Genomic DNA, 24,585 nt, shown 5'->3' with positions numbered 1-24,585 from the left:
TGGAGAGGATAACAGTTCTGTTGACCATTATAATGCATTTTCTGTCTCCCAGCAGTCCACATAGTCATTAATTTCTGCTGCTGACATCAGGAAAGAGGATTATGTGTGTGTCTGAAACTGTTCCCAAAGTGCTCATTAGTCATAGATAATTGAAAAACTGGTAGGGGAAGATTTGGTGTAATAGGAGCCCCCGCCTGTGAAGAGGGACTGCAACCACCAGATAATTGTAGATTCCAGCTTTTGACCACTCAGACTGAATCTGCCCATCCAAATGGGAATTCAGCAGACTTGAGCCTAAGAGCTCTCAGAGTGATAGTGTTTTTACATACCCAGGTGAGGGTGTGTACACCGAGACAGAGACAGCCAAATCAAGAGAATAGGTGAACTGCCCTTGGGTCTCTTTCCTGCCTTCAGACTGTGGAGCAGTGTTTGGAAAAAGTGTCCAGTATTCTCCTTTATTTTGTTTTTATTTCAACGTAAGATTGTTTTGATCACAAAAGACATACAAGGTCGTGGGATATAAGAAACACAAACATTAGAGAAGAGTACCCTACACTGGATCCCAACCCATGCTGTGACAAAATTCTAGGATTTTTCTGGAAGTTTATGTGCTTACATTTTTATATCCTTTTCTTTAAAAAAAAAAAAAAATCACATGATCATACTAAGAATACTATTCTGCATCTTGCCATTTTTTCTGAATTTATCTTGGAGTTCCAAATCTATACCTTAATTCAAGTTCATTCATTTTAATGGCAAGGTGGGATTCTGACCAGATTTAAGGGGGAAAAACATCTTTTAAAATATTATACAAGAGGCTGGGCATGGTGGCTTATGCCTGTAATCCCAGCATTTTGGGAGGCCAAGGTGGGTGGATCACTTGAGGTCAGGAGTTCGAGACCAGCCTGGCCAACATGGCGAAACCCTGTCTCTCCTAAAAATACAAAAATTAGCCAGCCGTGCTGGCATGTGCCCGTAGTCCCAGCGACTTGGGAAGCCGAGGCATGAGAATCGCTTGAACCTGGGAGGCAGAGGTTGTAGTGAGCTGAGATTGTGCCACTGCACTCCATCCTGGGCAACAGAGCGAGACTCTGTCTCAAAAAAACATTACACAAGAAATGTAGACCAATTAGAAATTAGAGGAAAAAAGAAAAAAAGGAAAGAAAAAAGAAATCACTCATAATTCCTCCACCCAGAGAAAACCTATTTTCTGTATTTTTTTCCCCTAGGAATGTATTTTTACAAATAGTTCATCTACTTTCATTGTTGTTGTTCTTACAGCTGTTAAGAGAAAACCTTTGGGCAAATTAAATTTAACAGTTTAACTGTGCAAAGAATGATTCATGAATTGGGCATGTCCCCAACCAGAATAGGTTCAGAGAGACTTTTGCTCAGCCACATGGTTGAAGAGAAATTACGGACACAAAAAGGGAAGTGAGGTACAGAAAAATGGAAGTAAAGTACAGAAACAGCTGGATTGGGTACAGCTCTGCATCGGCCTTATTTGAACAGAGTTTGAACAGTTGGCCGCCTGTGGGTGGTTGAAGTATGTCTTCTGTGATTGGCTGAGACTCAGCTTCTAGTTACAAGAGTAGGTTACAGTGTGTTTACAAATCCAGTTAAGTTACAGTCACTGTGTATGAAGAAACCTTTAGGCTGAAGTTACAAACAGACACCTTTAAGTTAAACTTAATTTAACAAAAGGAAGTCATATACTGCATAATGTTTTGCAGCCTCTATTTTTCACTTGGTTTGACTGTTTTAAATATAAAAATTATTCCCCAAGCTTTTCTTTACACTGTGTGTTTATCTTCTTTTTTATTTATTTAGTTTTTTGAGACGGAGTCTCATTCTTGTTGCCCAGGATGGAGTGCAGTGGTGCAATCTTGGCTTACTGCAACCTCTGCCTTCCTGGGTTCAAGCGATTCTCCTGCCTCAGCCTCCCAAGCAGCTGGGATTACAGGCAACTGCAACCATGCTTGGCTAATTTTTTTTTTTTTTTTTGTATTTTTAGTAGAGACGGGGTTTCATCATGTTGGCCAGGCTGGTCTCAAACTCCTGACTTTGTGATCTGCCTGCCTCGGCCTCCCAAAGTGCTGGGGATTACAGGCATGAGCAACCACGCCCGGCCACATTTATCTTCTTAAAAACCCAACCTGAGCACTTACAGTCGTGCCCCTCTGGGCAATTCCTTATTGCCTGGCCACGCCTGAAGCCCTCCGCTGCCTCTTGTCCCGTCTGTTCCAGTTCTCTGTTCCTCCTTGTTCCCCTTTTTGCTACATACTAAATGCCTCAAACACACCATGCCCCTCAGGGCTCCCTACAGGAAACTCACTTTTTGCTCTGCTGTCATCCCTTTCCCCGGAGCATGCCAGCACTGAAACCACCAATCTCCAACTTGCCTTTCCACACAGGCTTGAAAGTCATCTTCACCTTGAAGGCTGTATTCACTCTACTAGCCACCCTAACTGGACCCTCCACAGTTCTCTGGGAACACCATGTACACATTTCACCTTTCTAGCATTTTCTACATGGCCCTAAGAGTCTTAGTTTTTCATCATCTTTGTCCCAAACCACAATATGAGACCTCAGCACCTAGATCTTAGCACATGGTAGATGGAAATCTATGCAGGCAATCATTAGTTCTATTGTTTCTGAAATGTTTGTTAAAATGCATGAATGAATGCTTGAATGAAGCCTAGAAAGAACTGCAAATGCTCAGGCAGTGAAGTCTTGATTTCTGGGAAAAGCAATGCTGCGAATAATTTAATTTTATGGTGAAAGAAAAGCCAAACAAGGATTATATTGGGAAAAGTTGTCAGGAGGCACTAATGTTTGCCTCTGACAGCTCTAGTGCCCTCAATGTACCTCTGGCTGATAAACTTAGAGTGTGATTTTGAAGGGGTGATTTCTCAGGGATTCTCACCTATTTCTATCATCCTCTCTCATGCCAAGCTGTTTCATTTTGGTCTCTAAATAAACAAAGCTCCTTCCTGCTAGGAGTCCAGATAGCCTATTCCTGAAGGCTGTGGTTCCAAATGAAAAATGGGATATTTGTCCTTGTATATATTTATTTTCATCCCTAACCACTGGATTGAGTAGAAGGCTGGTTCACTGCTGTAGGTTGGGTTTTCCAGAAGCAAAGGCTGAGACAGATTTGGGGGGATAAGGTGTTTATTAGGGATGGTTGGCTGTGAAAGAAGGAAGAGAGAGAAGGACTGGGTAGAGGGAAAAGAGCTGAACTGAGGTGCATTCCTGCAGCACCTTGGTGAACTCAGCAGAGTCTCTGGAGTGAGTGGTGTCTATCAGAGCCCTTCTGCCTCTGCTTTGCAAAGTCACCAGGTGCTGGCTGTCCTGGGACGTGCATCACCTTGGGAAGGCAGCTCTCTGCAACTGAGGCAGGCCCTGGAACATCTGGCAGCTGTCTGCCGACTTTACTCCATCCTTAAGGGGGAGTTTGAGCCATGGTATCTCAGTCTCTACCATGCTTCCTATATCCACGCAACCACTGTGACCTGTTATTTCTTGTTCCATGGAATCTCTTCTGTCTGCCTCTGTTTCTACATCTCCGTTACCAATATCTCAGTGAAGATCCTTATATTCTCTCTCTTTCTTTGATTACTGAAATAGATTCACACTATTTTCCCTAACCCCAGTCTATCCTCTGCTATAATACTGCCAGAGAGTGCTTAAAAAAGCACAAGTTTAATCGCTTTCCTCCTGGTTTAATGCTCCTTTAGTGGTTTACAGTGGGCTTCATGATTAAGTTCAAACACTTAAGTATGGATTACAAGGCCCTGCATCCACTGCCCCATCTGCCTCCCCAGCTTCCTCTGTCCTTCAACACCCACCCCCTACCAGTTCACACCCCAGCCTATGTTCCAATTTACCTAGCCCTTTTGATAGTTACCTTAGGGGCCCCTTCTCCCTTTTTTCTGTCCTTGCTCAAGACGCATCCTCTGCTGATGAAGCTCCCTGTGGTCCTATAGCCTATGATTAGACCCAGATCTCCTGTCTGCATGCCCAGGACTCTCTCTGCCTCGCAGTGGTCTGCAGCCTCATGTTCTGAGCCTAGAGGACATAGAATCAAATTAAGCTCCTTTACCAGCTAAGGTTTCTTCCTAAATTACTATAGAGAAAACTTGGAAGAGTGCCCCACCCTGCTAATCCTGTCTAGAACCTTTTTTATAAAAATTACACCTTTTATGTTTGTGGAGATTGGGGGTGAAGGTGGAACAGAATTTCCATTTTGACCTTCCTATGAAAACCATTTTTAAAAAATCTCAATTTAGTAGGCAAGATTTCTAAACGGTGCTCCTTTTTCTTTTTCTTTTTTCTTTTTATTTTTTTAACATACATAATGCTTGTTCTAAAAATACTTCTCTTGATCCTTTCATCCATTCAGAACCCATTTTTAAACAACTTTTACTCCAAAAGGTAATGTAATGAATAAGAGCAGAGGTGTGGATATCAGTCAGAGTAGAACCCATGGCCTGTCTTCAGCTCTTAGGCTGTCTCTAGGGTGTTTATTTTTCTTCTGTAAACCACAATTTTCCCATCTGTCTGTGAAATGGGGGTAGTGTGGGTCCTATTGTACCCTTCACAGAGGGTTAATATGAAAATGAAATGAGAAAATGCATGCTATGTCCTTAGTGCAGTCCCTAGCATGAAAGTGCTCAGCAAACTGGAGTGCAGTCTCTCCTGTGTTAGATACTAGCCATAGTGACATAATTAAGATATTGTCCAGAACCGTATTATACAAAGCCAAGGACACTGCTCTCTTCCAGGTTTCTGCTACTTTGGCATTTGAAACAGACTAAGATTTTCCTGTTCTCTGCCCCATCCTTTGAGCATCTTAAACTTATCCTCCAGACCATCAGTGTCCAATAGAAATATAATATGAGCCACATATGTAATCTTAAATTTTTTAGTAGCCATGCTGAAGAAAGTGATACTAATTTTTAATGTATCTTATTTAACTTAGTATATTCAAATTATTATTTTAACATGGAATTGATATAAAAATTATTGAGGTATTTTACATTCATTTTTCCAGATGAAATCTTTGACATCTGGTGTGTATTTTCCGCTTAACACCTCTCAATTCAGACGCTAGATTTTTGTTAGAAATACTTGATTTAGATTTCTTAAATTAATCTAGAAAAAGTAGATTCGCATACCCAAGTTGTTCCGAACATACTTAAAAGTTTTTCAGTAACTGAATTTAATATCAGTTTTTAAGTTGAAGTTAAAACTAAATAAAACTAAATAAAATGAAGAATTTAGTCCCTGAGTTACTCTAGCCACACTTCAAGTGCTCAGCCCACATGTGACTAGTGGCTGCCATATTGGACAGCAGAGTTCTTCTAGAAGTCACTGCAGAGGTTTCAGTCTTACTCTTCTTAGCTAAACTTGTTTTCATATTCAATTGTAGATAGAAGCTCTTAAAATGGATAAAAATGGTGTCGTCGAGGTGCTTTGATTCCATTTAGAGGAGGTTGGTTAAGCTGTTCACTCTCTGACCCCTCTCCCAACCTCCACCCTCACCTCTACCCCCAGAGGTCCTGGAGCACCTCTGCCCAGTCCTTGAGCTCCATGGAACAATTAACAAGTGGCATCTTAGCACTCAAAAATTGCTGATCATGCACCCAGATTCTATCTTGGGGCTCAAAGGGGTCTTAATATATCTATGAGTCAACTCCTAGCCCCTCCCTGCAGTGCAGAAATACTATAGAATCCTTGGGGGATGAGAGAGGGCTCAGGCTCTGTTTAACACCTAGGAGCAGATGGATCATTTCATTCTATTCTGTCTTATGTGGTTCTCTGGGTTCTTATCTTGTCTTCCTAACTAGGTTGGGGGCAAGGACTGCTTTTTACGGCCCCACAGCACCCACACAAAGCAAGACAATCAATTCTTAACTGAAGGCCTGACTGATTGCAAGAATTCAGGGTCACTTGAAAAATCAGGGTCACTGCATTGCACAACTCCAAAGAACATCATTCAAATTGTATTATATGGTTGTGCAAGTGGCAGCCTTGTAAAATTTGCAAAGGTTTAGACTGGAGTGTTTTTTCCAGCTGAGAAAAACTTTTTAACTAAGTATTTGTTGGTACAAAGTACACCTTTTTCCTCTTATCCTCTGCCAGGAAGCAACTGAAAGAGTAAGTTTTCTTGACTTAGGAATATACGTTCATTAGAGAGGGTGTATGGATGTGTGAACATGTGGGTTTACGTGCGTTTAAGTAGGTTAGTAGATCTGCTGTGTTAGGAAGCCCATTTGGAATGGTTTGAGCATTTAAACCTTGTATTTAAGAGGCTACTGTGTTTATATTCCTTTTGAAATTTCCCATTTTCAGAATCTTTATCTGGTTTGAATGATGCTTTAGAGTTCCTTGTTTGTAAAGCTCCACAAAGCATGACCCATAGGTACCAAGCACGTACACCAAAGTCACTGGATGAGCAAAGGGACTCTTGATGACTGCATGGTTTTTATCTTTGCAAATGCAGAGGAGGGAGGAGAGAGCAAAGAGTTTCTCTTAAAAAAAACCCTCTGTTTACTTTTCTGTTTTTCAAACTGATGGTGTTTGTTTTTTCTCATGTCTACCCAGGAAACCAAGTGCTACCTCCTGGAGCTTCTCTTGGAAATGGGCTCACACCAGAGGCAGCAAGAGACCTTGGCCTTCTCCCTGGGATTGCGGTCGCAGCTTCACTCATTGATGCCCATGCAGGAGGACTAGGTAATCTCTTATTTGTTGCCTACAGCCAAAACCGTATTCAAATGGAATATTCCCTAGAACCGAAGACACTCCTTTTCTGTTTTTAAAGCAAAGGTCAAGGACTTTGGTGTTTCAGGATATAATAATGAAAAGCCTTTTTACAGCTAGGCATTTGGATAGAATTATAGAACTTTTCATTAATGATAAAATTTATTTATAATTGTATTAATTTCTTTATACATGGCAATAGAAAAAAATGTATTTGAATAACTTTCTGCATAGTTCTTTTGTTTACTGAAAATTCAAAAAAGATATGTTAATTTCTTGCCACACTTAGCTCTACTGTTTTTTTGTAAGGTACTCCAAAACCCTTATAAGTCTCTTAGATTTATTTTAATAATATATTTGGCTTATGTCCTGTATCCAGTTCCTTGGTTGCAGTCTTGATTTTATCTTGTACATAAATCTCAAGCCTTTCATTCATGTATTCATTTGTTCATTCACAAAACACCCGTTGAACACTTACCATGTCCAGGCATGGTGCTAGAAGACAGTGAACTTAAAACAAAACCAAATAAAACCAAAGTCTCTTCCCCAGCTTTTAATGGGAAAACACACAGGGAAACAAAGAATTACAGTAAAGAAAGATGACTTCCTCATCCTTATTGCAGGTTGTGTGTGTTTTTTGCAGGGGAAGTTGTTCTGGTTCTCAGCATCTCTCATCTCAACTGTAGCCATATATTTTTTTCCTAGCCTTTCATTCTAACAATGTTTTGTTTTAAACTATGATTTATAATTCATGAGATCAATTTAGCAGGACATGACCACTGAATTTGCACAACAGAATGGAACAGAATTGAATAGAACAAAGTGGAAAACATCAGAGTACCTTTCACAAAGTAAGGGAAGGCACTGCTTTGTGGAGCTGTGTTTCCATTCTATGTGTGTATACTTTCAGACACTTCCATACTCTGCCCATGCATTTACACCTCTGTGACTTGGCACACATGTTCTTTGTCCAGAATGATTGGTCCTCCACTTCTCCAGCTGGCTAACTCCTCCTCTAACTGCAAGACCCATATCAGATGCTTTCTGCTCTGCATAGCCTTCCATGAAACACTCAGGTGTATTTAGAAATTCTCTAAATCATGCTTTTTTTCAGCAAACTATTTGAAGAAATGATCATATTGCATTGTAATTTCAAATATATCTGCTGGTCATTTCCATTAGAGTGTGAACTCCTTGAGAACAGGAACATTATGTTATCTGTCCTATATCCTTCATGCCAAGCCCTATGTCTGGTTCCTGTAGCTGCTTATTAAGTTTATTAAATGAATAGTCACATTAAGGCAAGAATAAGGTGAAATGGCTTTAAACAGTAGAGTGAAGATTAATCTGTTTTCTTATGCAACGGATTATTAAATGGTGCCTTGTTCTACATACTACATGGACTTCCAGAGCAGGATCGCTCTCATCAATCTATGGACATGTCTGTCCTGTTCATCTCTCTGTCCTCAGGATCTAAAACAGTGCCTAAGAATTAGTAAACAACTCATAATATATGTAGGTTGGTTGAATGCTATGTAACATAGTTCTGAGTACAGGCAAGGTTGTTTCTCTCCAAATACTTTTCATTGTGAGCAATGTGTGCTTTTGATTGGAATGTTAAGATTTTGGTTTTTACATACAAGCACAGAGAGAACTTGAGGTCTAGGCAGACATGGAGTGTTTCTATCCCCTAGCAATCCTGACATTCCAGATCATGTGTGAGGCCACAAAAGCTTTCTCTGTCATGCTTTTAAAATTATCCCTGGGGTGACAGTGTCAATCATCCACCCCTACCTGGGTGACAGTCACTTGGCTGGGACCGGCATATGCTGAAAGAAAGAGAACTGCTGCTTGAAGAGCCGCAGGCACTACAGTTTCCTTGTCAGTTTCCCAGACTTCCCTCAGGGACGTGCCAAAACACACCTTCTCATTTCTGCCCAGGACTCACTATGTCCTCCAGGAGGGGAGACTGTCAATGACCCTCACCTTTTTCCTAAACAGAGATGTTCAGTGGCAGAAGTTTTACCCTTAGAAGCTTTGGCTTAAGCCTTTTGTTCCCCGTAAAATGCAAATGCTTGTAAGTGATATGGTTTGGCTGTGTCCCCATTCAAATCTCCACAGAGTTGTATCTCCCAGAATTCCCACATGTTGTGGGAGGGACCCAGGGGGAGGTAATTGAATCATGGAGGCCGGTCTTTCCCATGCTATTCTCGTGATAGTGAATAAGTCTCACGAGATCCGATAGGTTTATCAGGGGTTTCCGCTTTTGCTTCTTCCTTATTCTTTCTTGCTGCCACCATGTAAGAAGTGCCTTTTGCTCTTCGCCGTGATTATGAGACCTCCCCAGCCATGTGGAACTGTAAGTCAAATTAAACCTCCTTTTCTTCCTTGTCTCAGGTATGTCTTTATCAGCAGCATAAAAACAGACTAATACAGTAAATTGGTACCAGTAGAGTGGGGCGTTGCTGAAAAGATACTTGAAAATGTGGACACAACTTTGGTACTGGGTAACAAGCTCATAGAGGGAAGAGACTTGCCTTGTCTCTGATGAGACTTTGGACTGTGGACTTCTGGGTTAATTCTGAAATGAGTTAAGACTTTGGAGGACTGTTGGGAAAGCAGCTGGGAGGGAGGCTGTACCCTGCAAAGCCACAGGGGCAGCGCTGCCCAAGACCATGGGAACCCACCTCTTGCATCAGTGTGACTTGGATATGAGACCTGGAGTCAAAGGAGGTCATTTTGGAGCTTTAAAATTTGATTGCCTTGCTGGATTTTGGCCTTGCCTGGGCCCTGAAACTCCTTTGTTTTGGCCAATTTCTCCTGGAATGGCTGTATGTACCTAATACCTGTACCCCCATTGTATCTAGGAAGTAACTGACTTGTTTTTTATTTTACAGGCTCATGGGTGGAAGGGACTTGACTTGTCTCAGATGAGACTTTGGACTGTGGACTTTTGGATTAATTCTGAAATGAGTAAAGACTTTGGGGGACTTTTGGGAGGGCATGATTGGTTTTGAAATGTGAGGACCTGAGATTTGGAGGGGCCAGGGGCAGAATGATAATGATTTGGCTGTGTCCCTATTCAAATCTCAACTAACTTATATCTCCCAGAATTCCCACATGTTGTGGGAGGGACTTAGGGGGAGGGAATTGAATCATAAGGGCCAGTCTTTCCCATGCTGTTCTCGTGATAGTAAGTCTCACAAGATCTGATGGGTTTATCAGGCTTTTCTGCGTTTGCTTCTTCCTCATTCTTTCTTGCTGCCACCATGTAAGAAGTGCCTTTTGCCCTCCACCATGATTATGAGACCTCCCAGCCGTGTGGAACTGTAAGTCAAATTAAACATCCTATTCTTCCCAGTCTCAGGTTTGTCTTTATCAGCAGCATAAAAATGGACTAATGCAGTAAGTTAGTAACTTTCCCCCATATTTTTGTTAGTGGAAAGATAGAATAGTTTTTTTTTTGTTTTAACGGAAAGATAGAATAAGAATCTTGGATTCTTTAAGGCCTGAACTTAGATGCCAGCAGTGGCTGGGAAGGGCACAGGAAGGTGATAGTCCATGATGACGGGTTGATACAGACTTACTTAATATATGTTGACTATGTTTTATCCTTATTATGCCTTCTTATGCCTCTTTCTTTACCCTTCACCTTACAGCCAATCCAAGAGTTGGATATCTCAAAAACATTAGGAGGCCTGGGAGCAAATGTTTCCTTTCATTTCTACCTTTCCTATACCCCTATTAGGATGTGGAGGTGAACAGATGCCTGAAAATCTTGAAAAGGTTGTCCATGGGTCCAACTCTATATTAACTAAATATAATTGAGTGAATGCAACCTGTCAGTGATTGGTCTAGGCACTGGAGATTATTAGCAGTGAACAAGTCAGGCAAAGTCCATTCGTTTTGGAAAGAAAATTCTCATTGTTCTCCCCTGCCTGCATGTTTGTAGCTTAATAGTATAGGTTTGGGACAGCTAATCCCTGAGACATATTGTGATGCTATGACAAGGGCACTCAAAATGGAATTTTAAGTTCTGGATTTAGATTGTGTTTCTGCCTACAAATATGGTGCTTCGCAGAACTTTTGTCTCCTGTTATGCAGTGAGAGAGTGAGAGACAACAGAATGCAGGATTCACTACTTTGTGATTCTGTATAGGTTGAGGTCAGTAATAGCCTCAAGAACTGGCTAAATGAACCCTGTGTTAAGAGATTTCTGAATGTCAAGTACAGACCCAGCTTTGGATTCGGAATTGCCACCCAGGAAGAGGCCATCCAGGCCTCTCACCAACAAACCCTGACAACTGTAGTCACTTCAAATGCTGACCTGGCATGGCCTGCTTGAAACCCCACATTCTGACTAGTATGAGGGGTCAGCACTCTGCTTTAGAGAAATACCCCTGGACTTTCATTCCCAAGGGAGGCCTGGGATGGGAGGATAAAGATCAAAGAAGCAAGCAAAACTCAACCCATGCTTTTCCCAGTTCTGGAAAAAGAGGAGGAAGGGCTTTGTGGGAATAAAAATCAATGATAAAAGAACATTTTGTTCTTAAGGTGCTGGTTAGTAAGTTCTCCAGCAGACAGTCAGAAGATAGGAGTAGCTTTGTTTGCACTTTGTGGGGGTGGTTCTGGCCAGGGCTCCTGCTGCTGATATTTTTCTAGCTTATAAAAATAACATTAACTTTTTTCCAGGTCTTTTCTTGGCTCCAGCACCCCAACTGCCCTGAAAGGCAATAACAACCTGATTTCTGTCTCAGGCCCTTCTCCTCTCAGTTGCTCTTATCTGTCAGACAGACTCCTGATTATCCATCAAATCTTGAATCCTTTTCTCCTCTGGGAAGCCCTCCCTGACTTCCCAAGTTGACTTAAGCACTCTCTTTTTCCCCCACTGTGTCTTGCGCTTGCAGGTTTGTGTGTGCCATATTGCCTCATCTACTAATTTATAAACTCTTAGGGCACCCTGTTGTTTCATACTCCCACTGCAGCAGCCTGCAGAGTGCTTTACATATGGAGGACCCTTAACACATGCGTATTTAGTGAATGAGTGAATGAATGAATGGCATTCCCTCCATGAGGAACGGATATTACAACTGAGAGAGAGAGTAACCTCTCATTCAAAGGCAATTGTCCCTATACAATAGTTATACTTGGCTCATTTCTGCAGGAGCAAAAGTTTGGGTTCTTCCAGATGTTTGGAAATCTGTCTCTTTTTTGCCCTCATCACATTACCAAGTTTCGGCCAAGAGCAAGCTTTGTTCCTTGGTTTAGCCCAACTATTTGATTACCAATATTGGATTATTTGGCAGATGTTGAACTGGCTTAAATTGCTCATCTGGGCCAGATATTGAATTGGTTTAAACTGCTTATTTCAATTGCAGAGCCAGGCCAAAATGAGGATTTTGAATTTATTTTCTTTTTAAATGGAAGAATTTATTGAGCCAGTCTTGCAAAAAGGGCCTTTGGTTCATGCCCTAGAACAACACATAGTTTGTTCCAGTAAACAATAAAACATGCCAATTACATTTCTCACCATTATCAGTGTTCTAGAAGACAGGATAAAGGCTGCGATCTAAAGGCTGCGACTTTAGATAATGTGATTTGGGGGGAACATTTATTTATAAGTAGTATATATACTAAATGTAGCATGATGGATAAAGAGATATACTTATTGGCAATAGTCCATTGCGTTTGTAAACTTTTGATTTATGAAGCATGATATGGTTTGTATCTGTGTCCTTACCCAAATCTCATGCAAATTGTAATCCCCAGTGTTGGAGGGGTCCCTAGTGGGAGGGGATTGTATCATGGTGGTGGATTTCTCATGAATGGTTTCGTATCATCCCCTTGGTGCTGTTCTCATGATAGTGCATGAGTTCCCTTCAGATCTGGTTGTTTAATAGTGTGTTGCACCTCCCCACTCTCTCTCTTGCTTCTGCTCCGGCCATGTGAAGTGCCTGCTTCCCCATCACCTTTTGCCATGATTGTAAGTTTCCTGAGGCCTCCCCAGAAGCTGAGCAGACACCATCATGCCTCCTACACAGCCTGCAGAACCTTGAGCCAATTAAAACTCTGTCTTCTATAAACTGTTCAGTTTCAGGTATTCCTTTATAGCAATGCGAGAATGGACTAATACAAAACACATCTATGTTCATTATAGAATTTGCTCCTTATAGCAACTTTGTAGTGAAGTTAGGACAGGTATGTGTTCCCTCATTTTTCACAGCAAACAGCTGAGGCTCAGTGTATTATAAACTCAAGAATAGATATTTATCTTACACTTAGTTCTTAAGGCAACTTTATACATACTATTATTCTATTTGTCAGATGAGACAGTTGAGGCTCACAAGACTACCTAACATTCTGAGCTACACAGTTAAATGAGAGATGCGTGACTTAAGCCCATGCTTTGTGCACACTTATCACTGTGTTATAAAGAATGGCCTATGTATTTAAACGTGATCCACTCTGCTCTTTAATTTGACCCTAAAAATGTGAGCAAGTAACAAATTTTGAAAAAGGAAAGTCTTTAATATTTATTGATGACCCACTTTACTAGTTCATGGGGTTAGACAGTGACTATGAGAGAGAAGTGGACTTCTGGGAATTTGTATTCTAGTAAAGAAAATAGACAAGTAAATAAACAGTTACGGTTACTTGTGCCATGTATGGAAGGCTTTGGAAAAACATAAAATGGGCCTAAAATTGAGACTTAAACAATTATTAAAGGATTCCTAGAGGGAGTGATGTCCAGTAATCTAATTATGACACTGCTTTCCCTGTTATTGCTTCCTGGTAAAGTGGAATTTATATATTTTTTGCGACTTTTAAACTTCAACTAGGCTTCATTTCTAATAATAAAATAATAACATTGTTAATTAGAACAAATACAACCACCACTCTGACTGGTACTACTATGATGACCATTTCTTACATGTGTCCTATGTGCCAAGTACTCTACCTGATACTGCTCAGACTTTATATCTTGCTCCTCACAATAAGCCTACAAGGTAGAGGTTGTTTCCCCATTCTGCACGAGGGAATTGAAGGCAGAAAGAATAACGTTTCCACAATCACATAACTAATCTCATAGCAAGATTTGAAATTGAGTGTGCCTCCAAGGTTCATATATCTTTTCTCTAGGCCAGTGGTTCTCAACCAGGGGTGATTTGACCCCTCAGGGGACATTTGGCAATGTCTGGAGACAGTTTTGTTTATTGCATCTGGGGAAAGGGAAATGGCACTGGCCTGTGGTGGGTAGAGGCCAGGGATGCTGCCAAACACCTTACAATGCCCAGGCCAACCCCCTGCAACAAAGAATTATCCAGCTTCAAATGTCAAATGTCAGTAGCACTGAAGGTGAGAAACCCTATTCTCTCCTGGAACACCTCCAGCGATATTATTTCTCTTCATCAATTCAGCTTATTTCTATAGAAGCCAAAAAGCAGCCCACAATAAGGGTTTTGCTGATACATTAGTACTTTGTTGAAATGTGTTTTGTGAAATTGACTCTTCAGTGAAAGTAGTTGTGAGATTAAGAAAATAATAGAAGTGAAGCCTGAGGAGTAGGGAGGACAAGATGGTTTCTAGCTCATCTATTTCAGAGTCAAGCCACACGGGACCACTTGGCTGTCTTTCAGCACATCATGCACATTCCACCTCCTTTCCTTTGCTACTCATCCATCGGCACTCATTCTAAATGTTACTTTGTGGAAACATCTCCAAATTTAATCCATTCTTAGAAAAGCACCAATCACTCTCTATGCTGTATCTGTGAAATACTTTACAACTATTTCAGTTTTTTCACCAAATCATGTTCACGTTTGTATGCCCATCATCCAGCATGAAATCCACATAGCTGGTCTTCACTAAATCAATGTAATTATTTAATTACTATTATTAGTAATTAAGATAATAAATATAAGAGGGTTTTGAAAAATCCAAAATAAGAATTGGTAAATATGGGTGAGGGAGACTTTAAGAAAATATAGATTCCCATGCCCTACCCTGCTGAGGATGCCTGGAATCTTGTTCTAAGTGTGGAAAATGTCACCTGGTCCCAGAGGAGACAGCCTGGGGGGATGAGTTGGCACTGAGGACACTGGGGTCAGAAGCAGTATTGATGTGTTTCTGCCAAGTAGGCAGATCAGACCAGAGCAGAACCGTGCTGCGCAGGAGCCAGGCCAGGCGCTGGCCAAAAGCTGGGGGCAGGAGGGAGCTTATCCAAAATGGGAGAGAATATGGATCCAAAGAGGCAGACGGTCTGCAAGAAATTGGGGGTGGGGGGGATTAGAAATGCAGATAAAGTCATGCCGTGGAATCTGGAAGGAGAAAACCGTGCCAGTCCCTGAGCAGATAGAGCAAGGACAACTCTGGGAGTTCCTGGATGTGAATCACAGAGGGCAGAGGAAGAATGTATTCATGGGATTGCAAGTTTATTGTTTTAAGTTGAGGTTTGGTTTAATGCGACCCACTACTGCCTGAGACCTCGGCAGTTCATGAGCCGTGGCAACAGCTCATGTGATGGAGGGAGGGGCAGAGAGCATACGTGGGGGGAAGGATAACTGAGTTTCCTGTTCCCAGGCTCCAAGGCTTTCTTGGAGTGCTGTGATTCTCTGGACTGCAGAAGGCTGGCCTTAGCTGAGAGACCAGACTTTGACTCTGTGGAAGAAAACCGAGAGAATCCAGGGCCTGGTGCTATTGCCAGCTCCCCATGTGTCCCCAGTTTTTAAATCTTGTGCCACATGTCAGTGTATATGGCTGTGAACCTGCCATGAAACCATAATATTTTGAGTTTAATACATACACTCCTGTTTGGATAATGAGTAATCATAGGCTTTAGAACTAAAAGGCTGCTCAAAGATTCTGTATACCAAATTCTTCAATTTGCAGATGAGAAAACTGAGGCCCAGACAATGGTGAATCATCCAAAGTTACCCCAGCATATTACTTTCAGAGTCAAATTTAGAATCTGAGTGACCTAGTTCATCAGCCAGGGTCCCCGCCCCATTGTACTACACTGTCTCCAGATTAGGAAAAGGGAATGACTCCTGATTTGTTATTCCATTTTATACCTTATATCCCATTTAATGGCCACAGGCAGCTTCACTGGTGGTTATTAAATAGGTAATTTAGTTTTCCTGAGCCACACTTGAGTAAATCTCTTTGTTTTGTTGTCACAATCTACAAAAAGCTCCAAAGAATCTCCTCCAGAGCTGGAAATAATAAAAACACCTGCTATTCGAGTTCCTTCCAAAGAGCTCAAAGCAGTTATTTTTATTTCACCTACCAATCGTTGAATACCTATGCTGTGCCAAGTGTTTTGCTAGGTACTTGACTGTTCACTATTGTCAGCTCACAACCACACTGTGAGCTACAATTATTTTTGGCCTTTAACATACAAGGAAATGAAGGTTTAGGAACCTGCCAAAGGTTACATTTTAATAAATTATAAAGTTGGGTTCCTGGACCCACCGATTGCAGAGCCTATGAGCTCTCCCGTGTTGACCTGGCTAGTGAATCTATTTGTGTGTAGGTATGTTTGTGCCTTTACTTACGTTAGCGCATACTTACACCAATGCATATTTGTATCTATAGTAGAAGATAGAGCTTCTGCTTAATATCCTTCTGGACGTTTGTAGATCTATTTTATGGATGAGAAAGTTGAGGCCCAGGGTGGAGAAGTGACTCTAATAAAGTGTATTTAAAGCAGCACAGGAGTCTGGGTTCCATCAATCATGGGGAATAAGGCCAGGCTTATTAGATCAGGGTAGGAATGGGATGCGTAGCTATTGGGGTTGTGTGGTGGAGAGATAAACAATATTAATGTTGACGTTAATTTTGTTTACTAAATTTGTTAATTAATGCTTACAATCTCAATCTCAAAGATTAATCTTAATCTTTTTGTAGTGACTTGCTGTTTTTAAACTACCCTTGGAATAGGGAAGGTATTTTTACCTCCCACGAATGGTTGAGAAAACTGACCTTCGAGGAGGTGAAGGGATTTGCCTAAGGTTACAGGACCAGGAAGACTGGATCCAAGACTCAAACCCTTATTTGTGTGCCTCTGTCTTCACATCAGCTTTGGTGCAACCCTTGCATCAAACAATGGAAAAGTAGTACCTAGTAAATGGAGCAAGGTGTCTTATTCTGTGCCCAGAGCCTCTCATTTTAAACAAGCTCTGATCATCTCATCTACTACAGAACTGTATCTGGTATTCTGGGGCCATTTTTAAACAGAAGGTTTCACTTATTCTCTCCTGTATTAGTATATGGCCGAGAAAATGAGCTGAGCTGATATTTTCCTTTGCTGAACTGGGGAACAAAAACAAAAAAAACACACAGTAATCCAGCCACTGGTTCTGACACTGCCAAGCACCTGTTAGGAGGACTTCCTACTCCAAGTTCAAAAGGTACAGACTGCTAGAAAAGTGTGTGTTTGGGGGCCCAGAGTCTAAGATTGCACTTGCGTCACTGGCTGCAAGAGTAGGATCAGGTCCACTGTTTTTCATGGCACAAAAACTCAACAGATAGTGCTTCACATCCATATACTGTTTCTAAGCACTAATGTTTACTTTGGGTCTTGCACATCAGCAGCTGATGGTGGGAAAATACACATCTCTAGTTATTGCCCCAAGGCGGCAGCCTCACATCTAAACTGCTGGCTTCTTCCTTATTATCTCTCCACAGGCCTGGTTCATTTCCTTGTTTTCAGTTTTCTCTTAGCTGTGCATTCATATCAGTCATTGTAAAGAGCAAAGGGAAATAATTTAAAAAATTTTCCATATGGGCATCTTGAGCATTGCCTCAGTACACTCTGTAGCTAGTATAGATATCTGGGGAAACTAAGAAGGAAAATTTATTTGAATATAGAAAAATCATACTAGTCTCCAGTTATATCATTCAACAGCAGTCCCCCCAGCCCACCTTTCCATACCTCTAATCTGTATCTGTGCTTTGTACTATGACTCTGATGTAAGAGTTTGGCTCTCTGAAGATGGTAAAAATTTAAATGCTTGAGGTAAACACAGTAAGATAGTTAAAAACACATTACTGGTTCCGTCAGCTGTCTCTGCCCTTGGAAGTCATCTGACACTGATGGCAGCAGTGACCCATCTGGAGCAGCCACTGCGAAGATGCTGGCTGCAGTAGAGGAATGCACTCCGCAGAGCTGGCTGGGGCCAGAACAGGTGGGAGCCCTGTCCCCTACCAAGTTGGCAGGGTGGGAGCCCCATGCTCCCAGGCACAGCTGCAGCCGCCCAGCTGCGGCTCTGGACCTGGGCATCCCTACGCTCTCAGGGGCCCAGGAAGCCCCCCTTCCTTTGCAGACTTGGAAATGCTTGCTCCTACTCCCTGGCCTCTTCCCATTGCTGGCGCCTGCTCTGGAGTGGGGCAGAGTTGTGGCTGAGCCCAGTGCTGTCACAATCCAGCCAGGTGTACATGCACTTGAGGTGGCGCTGACACGCTAGCCCCCTGCCACCTTGGCCCTCTCTGGACCTTGGGCGCCAACGAGCATGGCAGGAGCTGAGGGCAGCTCGGCTCAGGCCTGCAGGTGCCTCAGTAGGAACAGACTGGGTGGCGGGTTGATGGCAGGAGGAAGCAGACAGGCTCCTGGGCAGAAAGGAGCGGGTCCCTGGTGAAACCCCACCTTCAAGCCAGGGACAGTCCGAAGCCTGGTGGCTGGACTGCCAGTTCCAAGTGGAGTCTGTGGCCCAGAGTGAGAACTTGTGTTGCTTTTTCTGGGTCCACCCATGGCTACCCATGGACCAATCAGTACTCATTTCCTCCCTTCTGAGCCCATAAAAATCCCTGGACCCAGTCAGACACGGACAGACTCAGGACTACCAGCTGCAGGAAGGAGCTACCCACTTTGGGTTTCTCCACCCATTGGGATGACCTGCCTGCAGAAAGGAGCTACCCACTTCGGGTCTCCTCTCCACTGAGAGCTGGACACTCATCTAGACGACCTGCCTGCAGAAAAGAGCTACCCACTTTGGGTCTTCTGAGAGCTATTCTGTCACTCAATGAAGCTTCTCTCCACCTTGCTCACCCTGCAGTTGTCTGTGTATCTCATTCTTCCAGGTTGTAGGATAAGAACTCAGGACCCACTGAATGGCAGGACTGAAAGAGCTGTAATACAAACAAGGCTGGAAACACATCCCTCCAGCTCACTCGCTACTTTGTGGGCAATGAGGAGAGAAGAGCTGTGGCCCTTCATGGAGCCCAGACCTACGGGCTCCCCAAGCCAGGGATGTGACACTGTCTTTAAGGCTTTGAGGTTCATGGCATCTCCAAGCCTCCAGGTGCCCGTGTTCCCCTCATCCAGATGCGGGTGCCCACAGCAGAAGCCCCATGCAGCACATCGGATCCAGCTGCAGCCTTGCGTGGAGCTGGCACCTGTGCCAGCGCCTGTAGCTGCCTCCCCTGCCACAGCAGCTTGCTTGTCTGGTTGTGTGCAGTGGCCAGACTCTGCACTTGCTCACCCACACACCCCTCACTGCTCCACGCCTGGGTCACCCTTGGTAGGTGTGGGATCCGGGATGGTGGCGTGAGCTGAGCCCAGCCTGCTGGGCCAAATGGGTGGAATGAGCCCAGCAGGCACGAGCAATACTCAGGCAGAAGATGCCACCAGCCACAGAGGTTTCCGGCTGGCAAAGTGACACCCCGAGGATCCCATGACAGTACTTCATGCCTCAGTTCCCCCATCTGAGAAATGGGAATAATAGTACCTCTTGCATAGATTTGAGTAATAAATGAGCTTTTATTTGTAAAGCACTTAGAATAATGTCTGGCCATACTCTGTGTGTGTTTAGCTATGATTAATGTGATTGCAGTAAAGTTACATTATGAATAGTAGCAGTGAGCAAGAGAAAATCAAAGATTTATTACTTGATTTACAGGTAGATGACGTCTTCCTTCTGTGTGTCAGGCATTGTTATAGGTATGTTAGATACAGTGGTAAACAAAGCCAAGCTCCTTCTCTTATAGAGCTTCTATCCAACTGGGGACATTCATAAACTCCCATTTAAACATATATATTTATAGGTATATGTAAGTATACATATATGTATTGTATGTGTACATAACTGTGTGTCTCTGTATATGTTTGTGCATATTTATAAGTGTCTTCATACACATGTGTTTATGCATGGATCTGGTATTTATACATGTATGTGTATTACATGTGTATATCTGTATGTAGTTGTGCATGCATATGCATCCATGCCTGTGTCTGAATGCGTGTGTGTATGTGTATATACTGTGCATGCACATGTTTGCATGCCCCTATTTGTATGTCTGTTTGTGTGTACATTTATGTGTGTGTCTGATTTGTGATGTGTTTATGTGTATGTGTGTATATTCTAATGTTCATGAGTGTATATGCATGTGTCCGTATATATGTATGTGTATATGTGAGTGGATATGCATGCATGTGTTTGCATAGGGTACTGCTGAGTGTTATGGAGAATAGTCCTGATTAAAGTGATGGAAAGTTCCAGGAGGTGCTACTGGTATACAGAGATCAGGAAAGCAGTCTAGAATGGGGACATTTGAGGAAACATACCTTAATGAAGAGAGGAAATATTTCATTGTGTAAAAAGCAAGGCAGAGATTTTTTCAATCAGCAAATATATGTTGAGCACATACTTTGCCTCAAGCATGTGCTGGGCACTGGGAATACCAGGATGAAGATGACCCAGTCCCTTCTCTAGATGACTCAGCAGCTGGTGGAAATGGGAGATCTGTATTCAGAAAAATCCTAATACAACTTGCATACTGCTTTTCCAGGCGGTGAAAAAATGTTACAAGAGTATAGGGAATGGATCAGCCAGCTCTTCCAGGACAAGTTAGGAGGTGAAAACTCCTAGAAAGTGAAAACTTGGATAAGCCTTTTAAGAAGCAGTAGTAGAATGTGCAGAGGCTCAGGGACGTTAAAATGCCCTTCATAATCAAGGAACATTTTGGTGTGGCCACCTCGCCATTCAAATGTGCGAGAGGGGCAGCGAGAGGCAGCCGGGAAGACGGAGCCTGTGTAGCACACTCTGACTGGAATCAGACTGCCTGGGTTCAAACCCCTGTTTTGCCACTTGTTAGTGAAGAGCTTACCTGCTCTGTGCCTCAGATTTCCCTTCTGCAAATGGGGATGGGAATAGTGCCTCACAGGGTTATTTTAGAGATGCCTTCTCCTGACACATTGTAAGCACTCAACAAGTGTTAGCTACTCCCAGTTGGAAGCTAGAATGTAAAAGGCCTTAAATTCCCAGCCAAAGAGATTGAATGCTAAAATTAATTTCAAGCAAACCTATCTGTTCAAATAGCTTTCTCAGCACTGATTTTGATGTGAAAAATATCTGGAATATTCTTCGTTATCAAGCATGTGCCTTGGTAGTGTAATTACAGTTTTTAATACTAATGGATGATCTTCCATTAAAGTAGTAAAAAGATACCATCTCATTTTAAGCTTAGAGCAAAAGCTTACTTAAGTGAAATTAAGCAGATATTTATTTTGTCAGGCTCTGGGGAGGATTCCGAAATTATTTGCTCCCTACTAGTGCCTAGCGCTTTATCTTTGCAACCGCACTTACCCTGTAGAGTCATAGTTGGACAGGAAACTGTATTCCTGCATCTCTACCTTCAGTGTTTCACGATCACTGTTTCTCATCTGCCAGGCCTGAGGGTGGGCAGTGCTGATTTCACTGTCTCATACCCACTTTTCTTTCTGCCAGTGTCTTTTATGAGAGCAATTTTATCTCTGCCCCTTTCTCTTCACCCCATTGTCTCTTCTCCAGTCTTCAAACCCAAACATATTCACTGCAGTCTGAGCTGCTGAATGTTCTTCCAGAGCCCCTTAGGATTTCTGCACCCATACTTGTAAATGTTTGCATCTTCATTTTGTTGGTGGTGATGACAAATTACCCCACATAACTTGCCTCTGTTCCCGTTTTAGTTAGAAATTACTGTTTACTGGAGACAGAATGGAAAATGTATGAAGGGGCAACATGAGAAAATAGGTTATTTTGATTACTTCCAATCATCCATCGTTAATCGAATTCATAATATAGATAACCAAATAAAAAGATTATTTCAATTTAAACTTAGAATGACTTATAGGTTTTTTTAATCTGATTTCCATTCTTATTACTTCTTGCAGCAGTTTTCAAACTTGAGTGTGCATAGGCATTCATGGAGCTAGTTAAAATGCGGATTGCTGGGTCCCCACCACCGCAACTCATTCTGATCAGTGGCTTTAACTGGGGCCTAAATATCTGCACTGTATCCAGCCCACACATGAGCCTGATGAACTTCACCAGTGGTACCTTAAAAGATAGCAAGAGGGGAAGACTAAACTCAATGTTGTTTACCATCAAAAACTGTCTGTACATAATCCAGAAAGAGCAAAGTTGAATCCAGGCTAATTGAAAGACTGCATTTTAAATTTTTTGTTTCAAAAGTAGAGCAATAAAGAGTTTTTCCAATGTGTTATACTTCCCATGAGCTGGATACTACCTGTTTACCTAGATGCCACTTAATGTGGACAGCAACTTTTATGGCTGTGCACATTCTCACCACCCCCATTTAAAGAGAGGAAGGAGACTCGCTTAGACTCAGGCAGCTAGTGTGGTTGAACAGAGAGAACCTTGGTCTGTCTGGCCCCAGCTTGCTCTCTCTTACCATTATATAGCTTCACCCAAGCCAGCGTTAACAGCTGTAGATGATTTTCTTCTAATATTCTAAAACCTGAAGACATGGGGCATCTTTCAACCAAATGCTCAGCTCTAGGGAAAGCTAAGCCTCTTCTATTTTGTTGAAAGAGAAAGTGTTAGGCTGTCGATCTGTATTGTTACAGGTCCCTGGGCTGGATTTAGCCTCAGGAGTTAAAAGTATATCAGCCTTGTGACTCACCACCATGAAACCCTCAGATGGGAGTCTCCTACCAGTATCAATAATATGAATGAAAACTTTATATGCCTTTGGATTGAGGCCTCTCACAGCTCAAAGTTGTAAAGAAAAACCCATGCAATTGGATTTTGTGAAATATATTAAATATGCCCAGTAATGTGGCTCTTCAAAGGAATTTATATACTGTCTGCTTTACTGTGGTGTATCATTATAGCTCAGCCAAATGCGTGGCCTAATAATTTGTTTCCCTTATGCATATCCATCATTAAATGTAACATGCAGACAATAACTATTTAAACACCTAAATAGATGATTATATAGCTGTCTGTCCCACTTAGACTGTGAACTTTTTATGAACAATGGAATCTAGTCATCTTCATCTCTGTAGCTCTTAGCTCAGTAAATGAATGAATATATGCATGAATGAATACATGCGTGAATGAATGGGTTTGCTTAACATGCTAAGCACTAGACTAGTTACTGTGGCAAATACAGTGATACAAAGAAATAGAGGCAGATGGATTGAGTTCTACAGGAATTTTAAAAAGGGAAGAATCACTTTCAGTTGAAACAGTGAGGCAAAGAAAAGACAAAACTACTAATATTTATTGAGGGACCTTCCTGATAGAAATATGCTGGAGAGTCTACATGTATAATCTTCACATGGACTCCAGCAGCTTGCTCAAGGTCACACAGCTGGCAGTGAGAACCCCCTGAGGTTAGCTACCATGGTCCTTCCGGGAAGTGGGAAGGGATAGCCTTTGAATGAATCTGGGAGAATAGGTGTATTCTCCACTGGAAGCAATGAAACGTAGAGTATTCTGGATGGAGAGAATAACATAAATGGAGGCACTGAGATGAGGTCGCGGAATGGTAAGCATTTCAGTTTGGCTGAAACCTGTGATATCTCTAAGGGATTCCTGGAAGAAGAGGATATAATGATCAAATAGGTGGAGATAGATTGGGAGTCTGTCCCATCTGAGTACCGTTTTGGAGTTTGTGCTTCCTCTTTCTCCCTGGAGGCATTGGCAAATCATTGAAGGTGATCTCAAGCCAGAGATTCATTTTAAGCATGGCTTTGTATACTTTTATACACACTAGTTGGGGGAAAAGGCAAAGAGGTTTCCTGAAATAGGTGTTGGCAGTGGGGCTTGAAAAGAAGATAGGGAGTTTGACAACTTTTTAAAACAAATCCATGCATTAGGCACAAGTTATTTAAAATTTTTGATGTTCTTTATATTCTTCTAGCTCTTTCTATTTACATAACTATTACTAAATTAAATGTATAAAAGTATTTTTCCTTTTTAATTTGAAATAGATTTCATCTCATATTTGGCAGAAGATAATAATAACTTGTTAACTTCAAGGCAGTCAGGGTAATTCATCCAGTCTCAAACTGGGCATTCATTTAAATCTATTGTCTTAGTTGGAGATATCTAGTATACTCACTCATTTAAAGTAGAGCCATAAATCCTGAAGTTAAGTAAGCAAAACAAAAGGCCTCCCAAAGCTGAGAAAACACTTGCCATAGAGTGCACATACTGTAGGAAAGTACAAGGATTATTCTCCGGCTGTCACCCAGCACTGCTAACTTAGAATTATAGATAAAATATGCTGTAATTTTAATAATTAATAGCTGACTATGCAAAAATATTATTTTCTCCTAGCTTCAACCAACAGGTAACATATCTGCCTTTCATGTCAGGTACTGTGCTAGGTACTAAAGATATAAATATGAACAAATTATAGTCTCTGTCCTCAAAGAGCTCCCATTCTGATTGGACAAACAGGCAAGTAAGCCATCCGAGTATGATGTGGAAAGTGTCTGATAAAAGCATGTCTGGGCTATTACAGGAGTCTAACCTCACTTTACCTGAGCAAGTTAGTAAAATTCCCTCCCCTTCCCCCAAAAATGATTGGTTT

The 24,585-nt window shown here is 41.9% G+C and overlaps 1 protein-coding gene across 38 annotated transcripts in view; it reads left to right on the top strand.

The window, feature by feature from the left end:
* FGGY (FGGY carbohydrate kinase domain containing) overlaps window positions 1–24,585 on the top strand; it is a 486,570-nt gene that overhangs the window by 209,823 nt on the left and 252,162 nt on the right. For 36 of the 38 annotated variants that reach the window (XR_002938170.3, XM_024346119.3, XM_024346101.3 and 33 more), the window contains one exon: window positions 6,610–6,738. Coding sequence is in view for 35 of the 38 variants with exons in the window: in XM_024346119.3 (XP_024201887.1) it covers window positions 6,610–6,738 (129 nt within the window). In the remaining 3 variants the exon portion in view is untranslated. Of the gene's footprint in view, window positions 1–6,609; window positions 6,739–8,935; window positions 9,125–9,926; window positions 10,095–24,585 lie in introns of those variants that run through there. The other 2 variants (XM_054683526.2, XM_054683527.2) reach the window with 2 other exon arrangements.

Source organism: Pan troglodytes, chromosome 1 (genome assembly GCF_028858775.2).
Source record: "Pan troglodytes isolate AG18354 chromosome 1, NHGRI_mPanTro3-v2.0_pri, whole genome shotgun sequence".
In the NCBI taxonomy this organism is placed as follows: Eukaryota; Metazoa; Chordata; class Mammalia; order Primates; family Hominidae; genus Pan; species Pan troglodytes.
The sequence above is the reverse complement of the archived record's forward strand: the minus strand, read 5'-3'. Positions and strand labels throughout refer to the sequence as shown.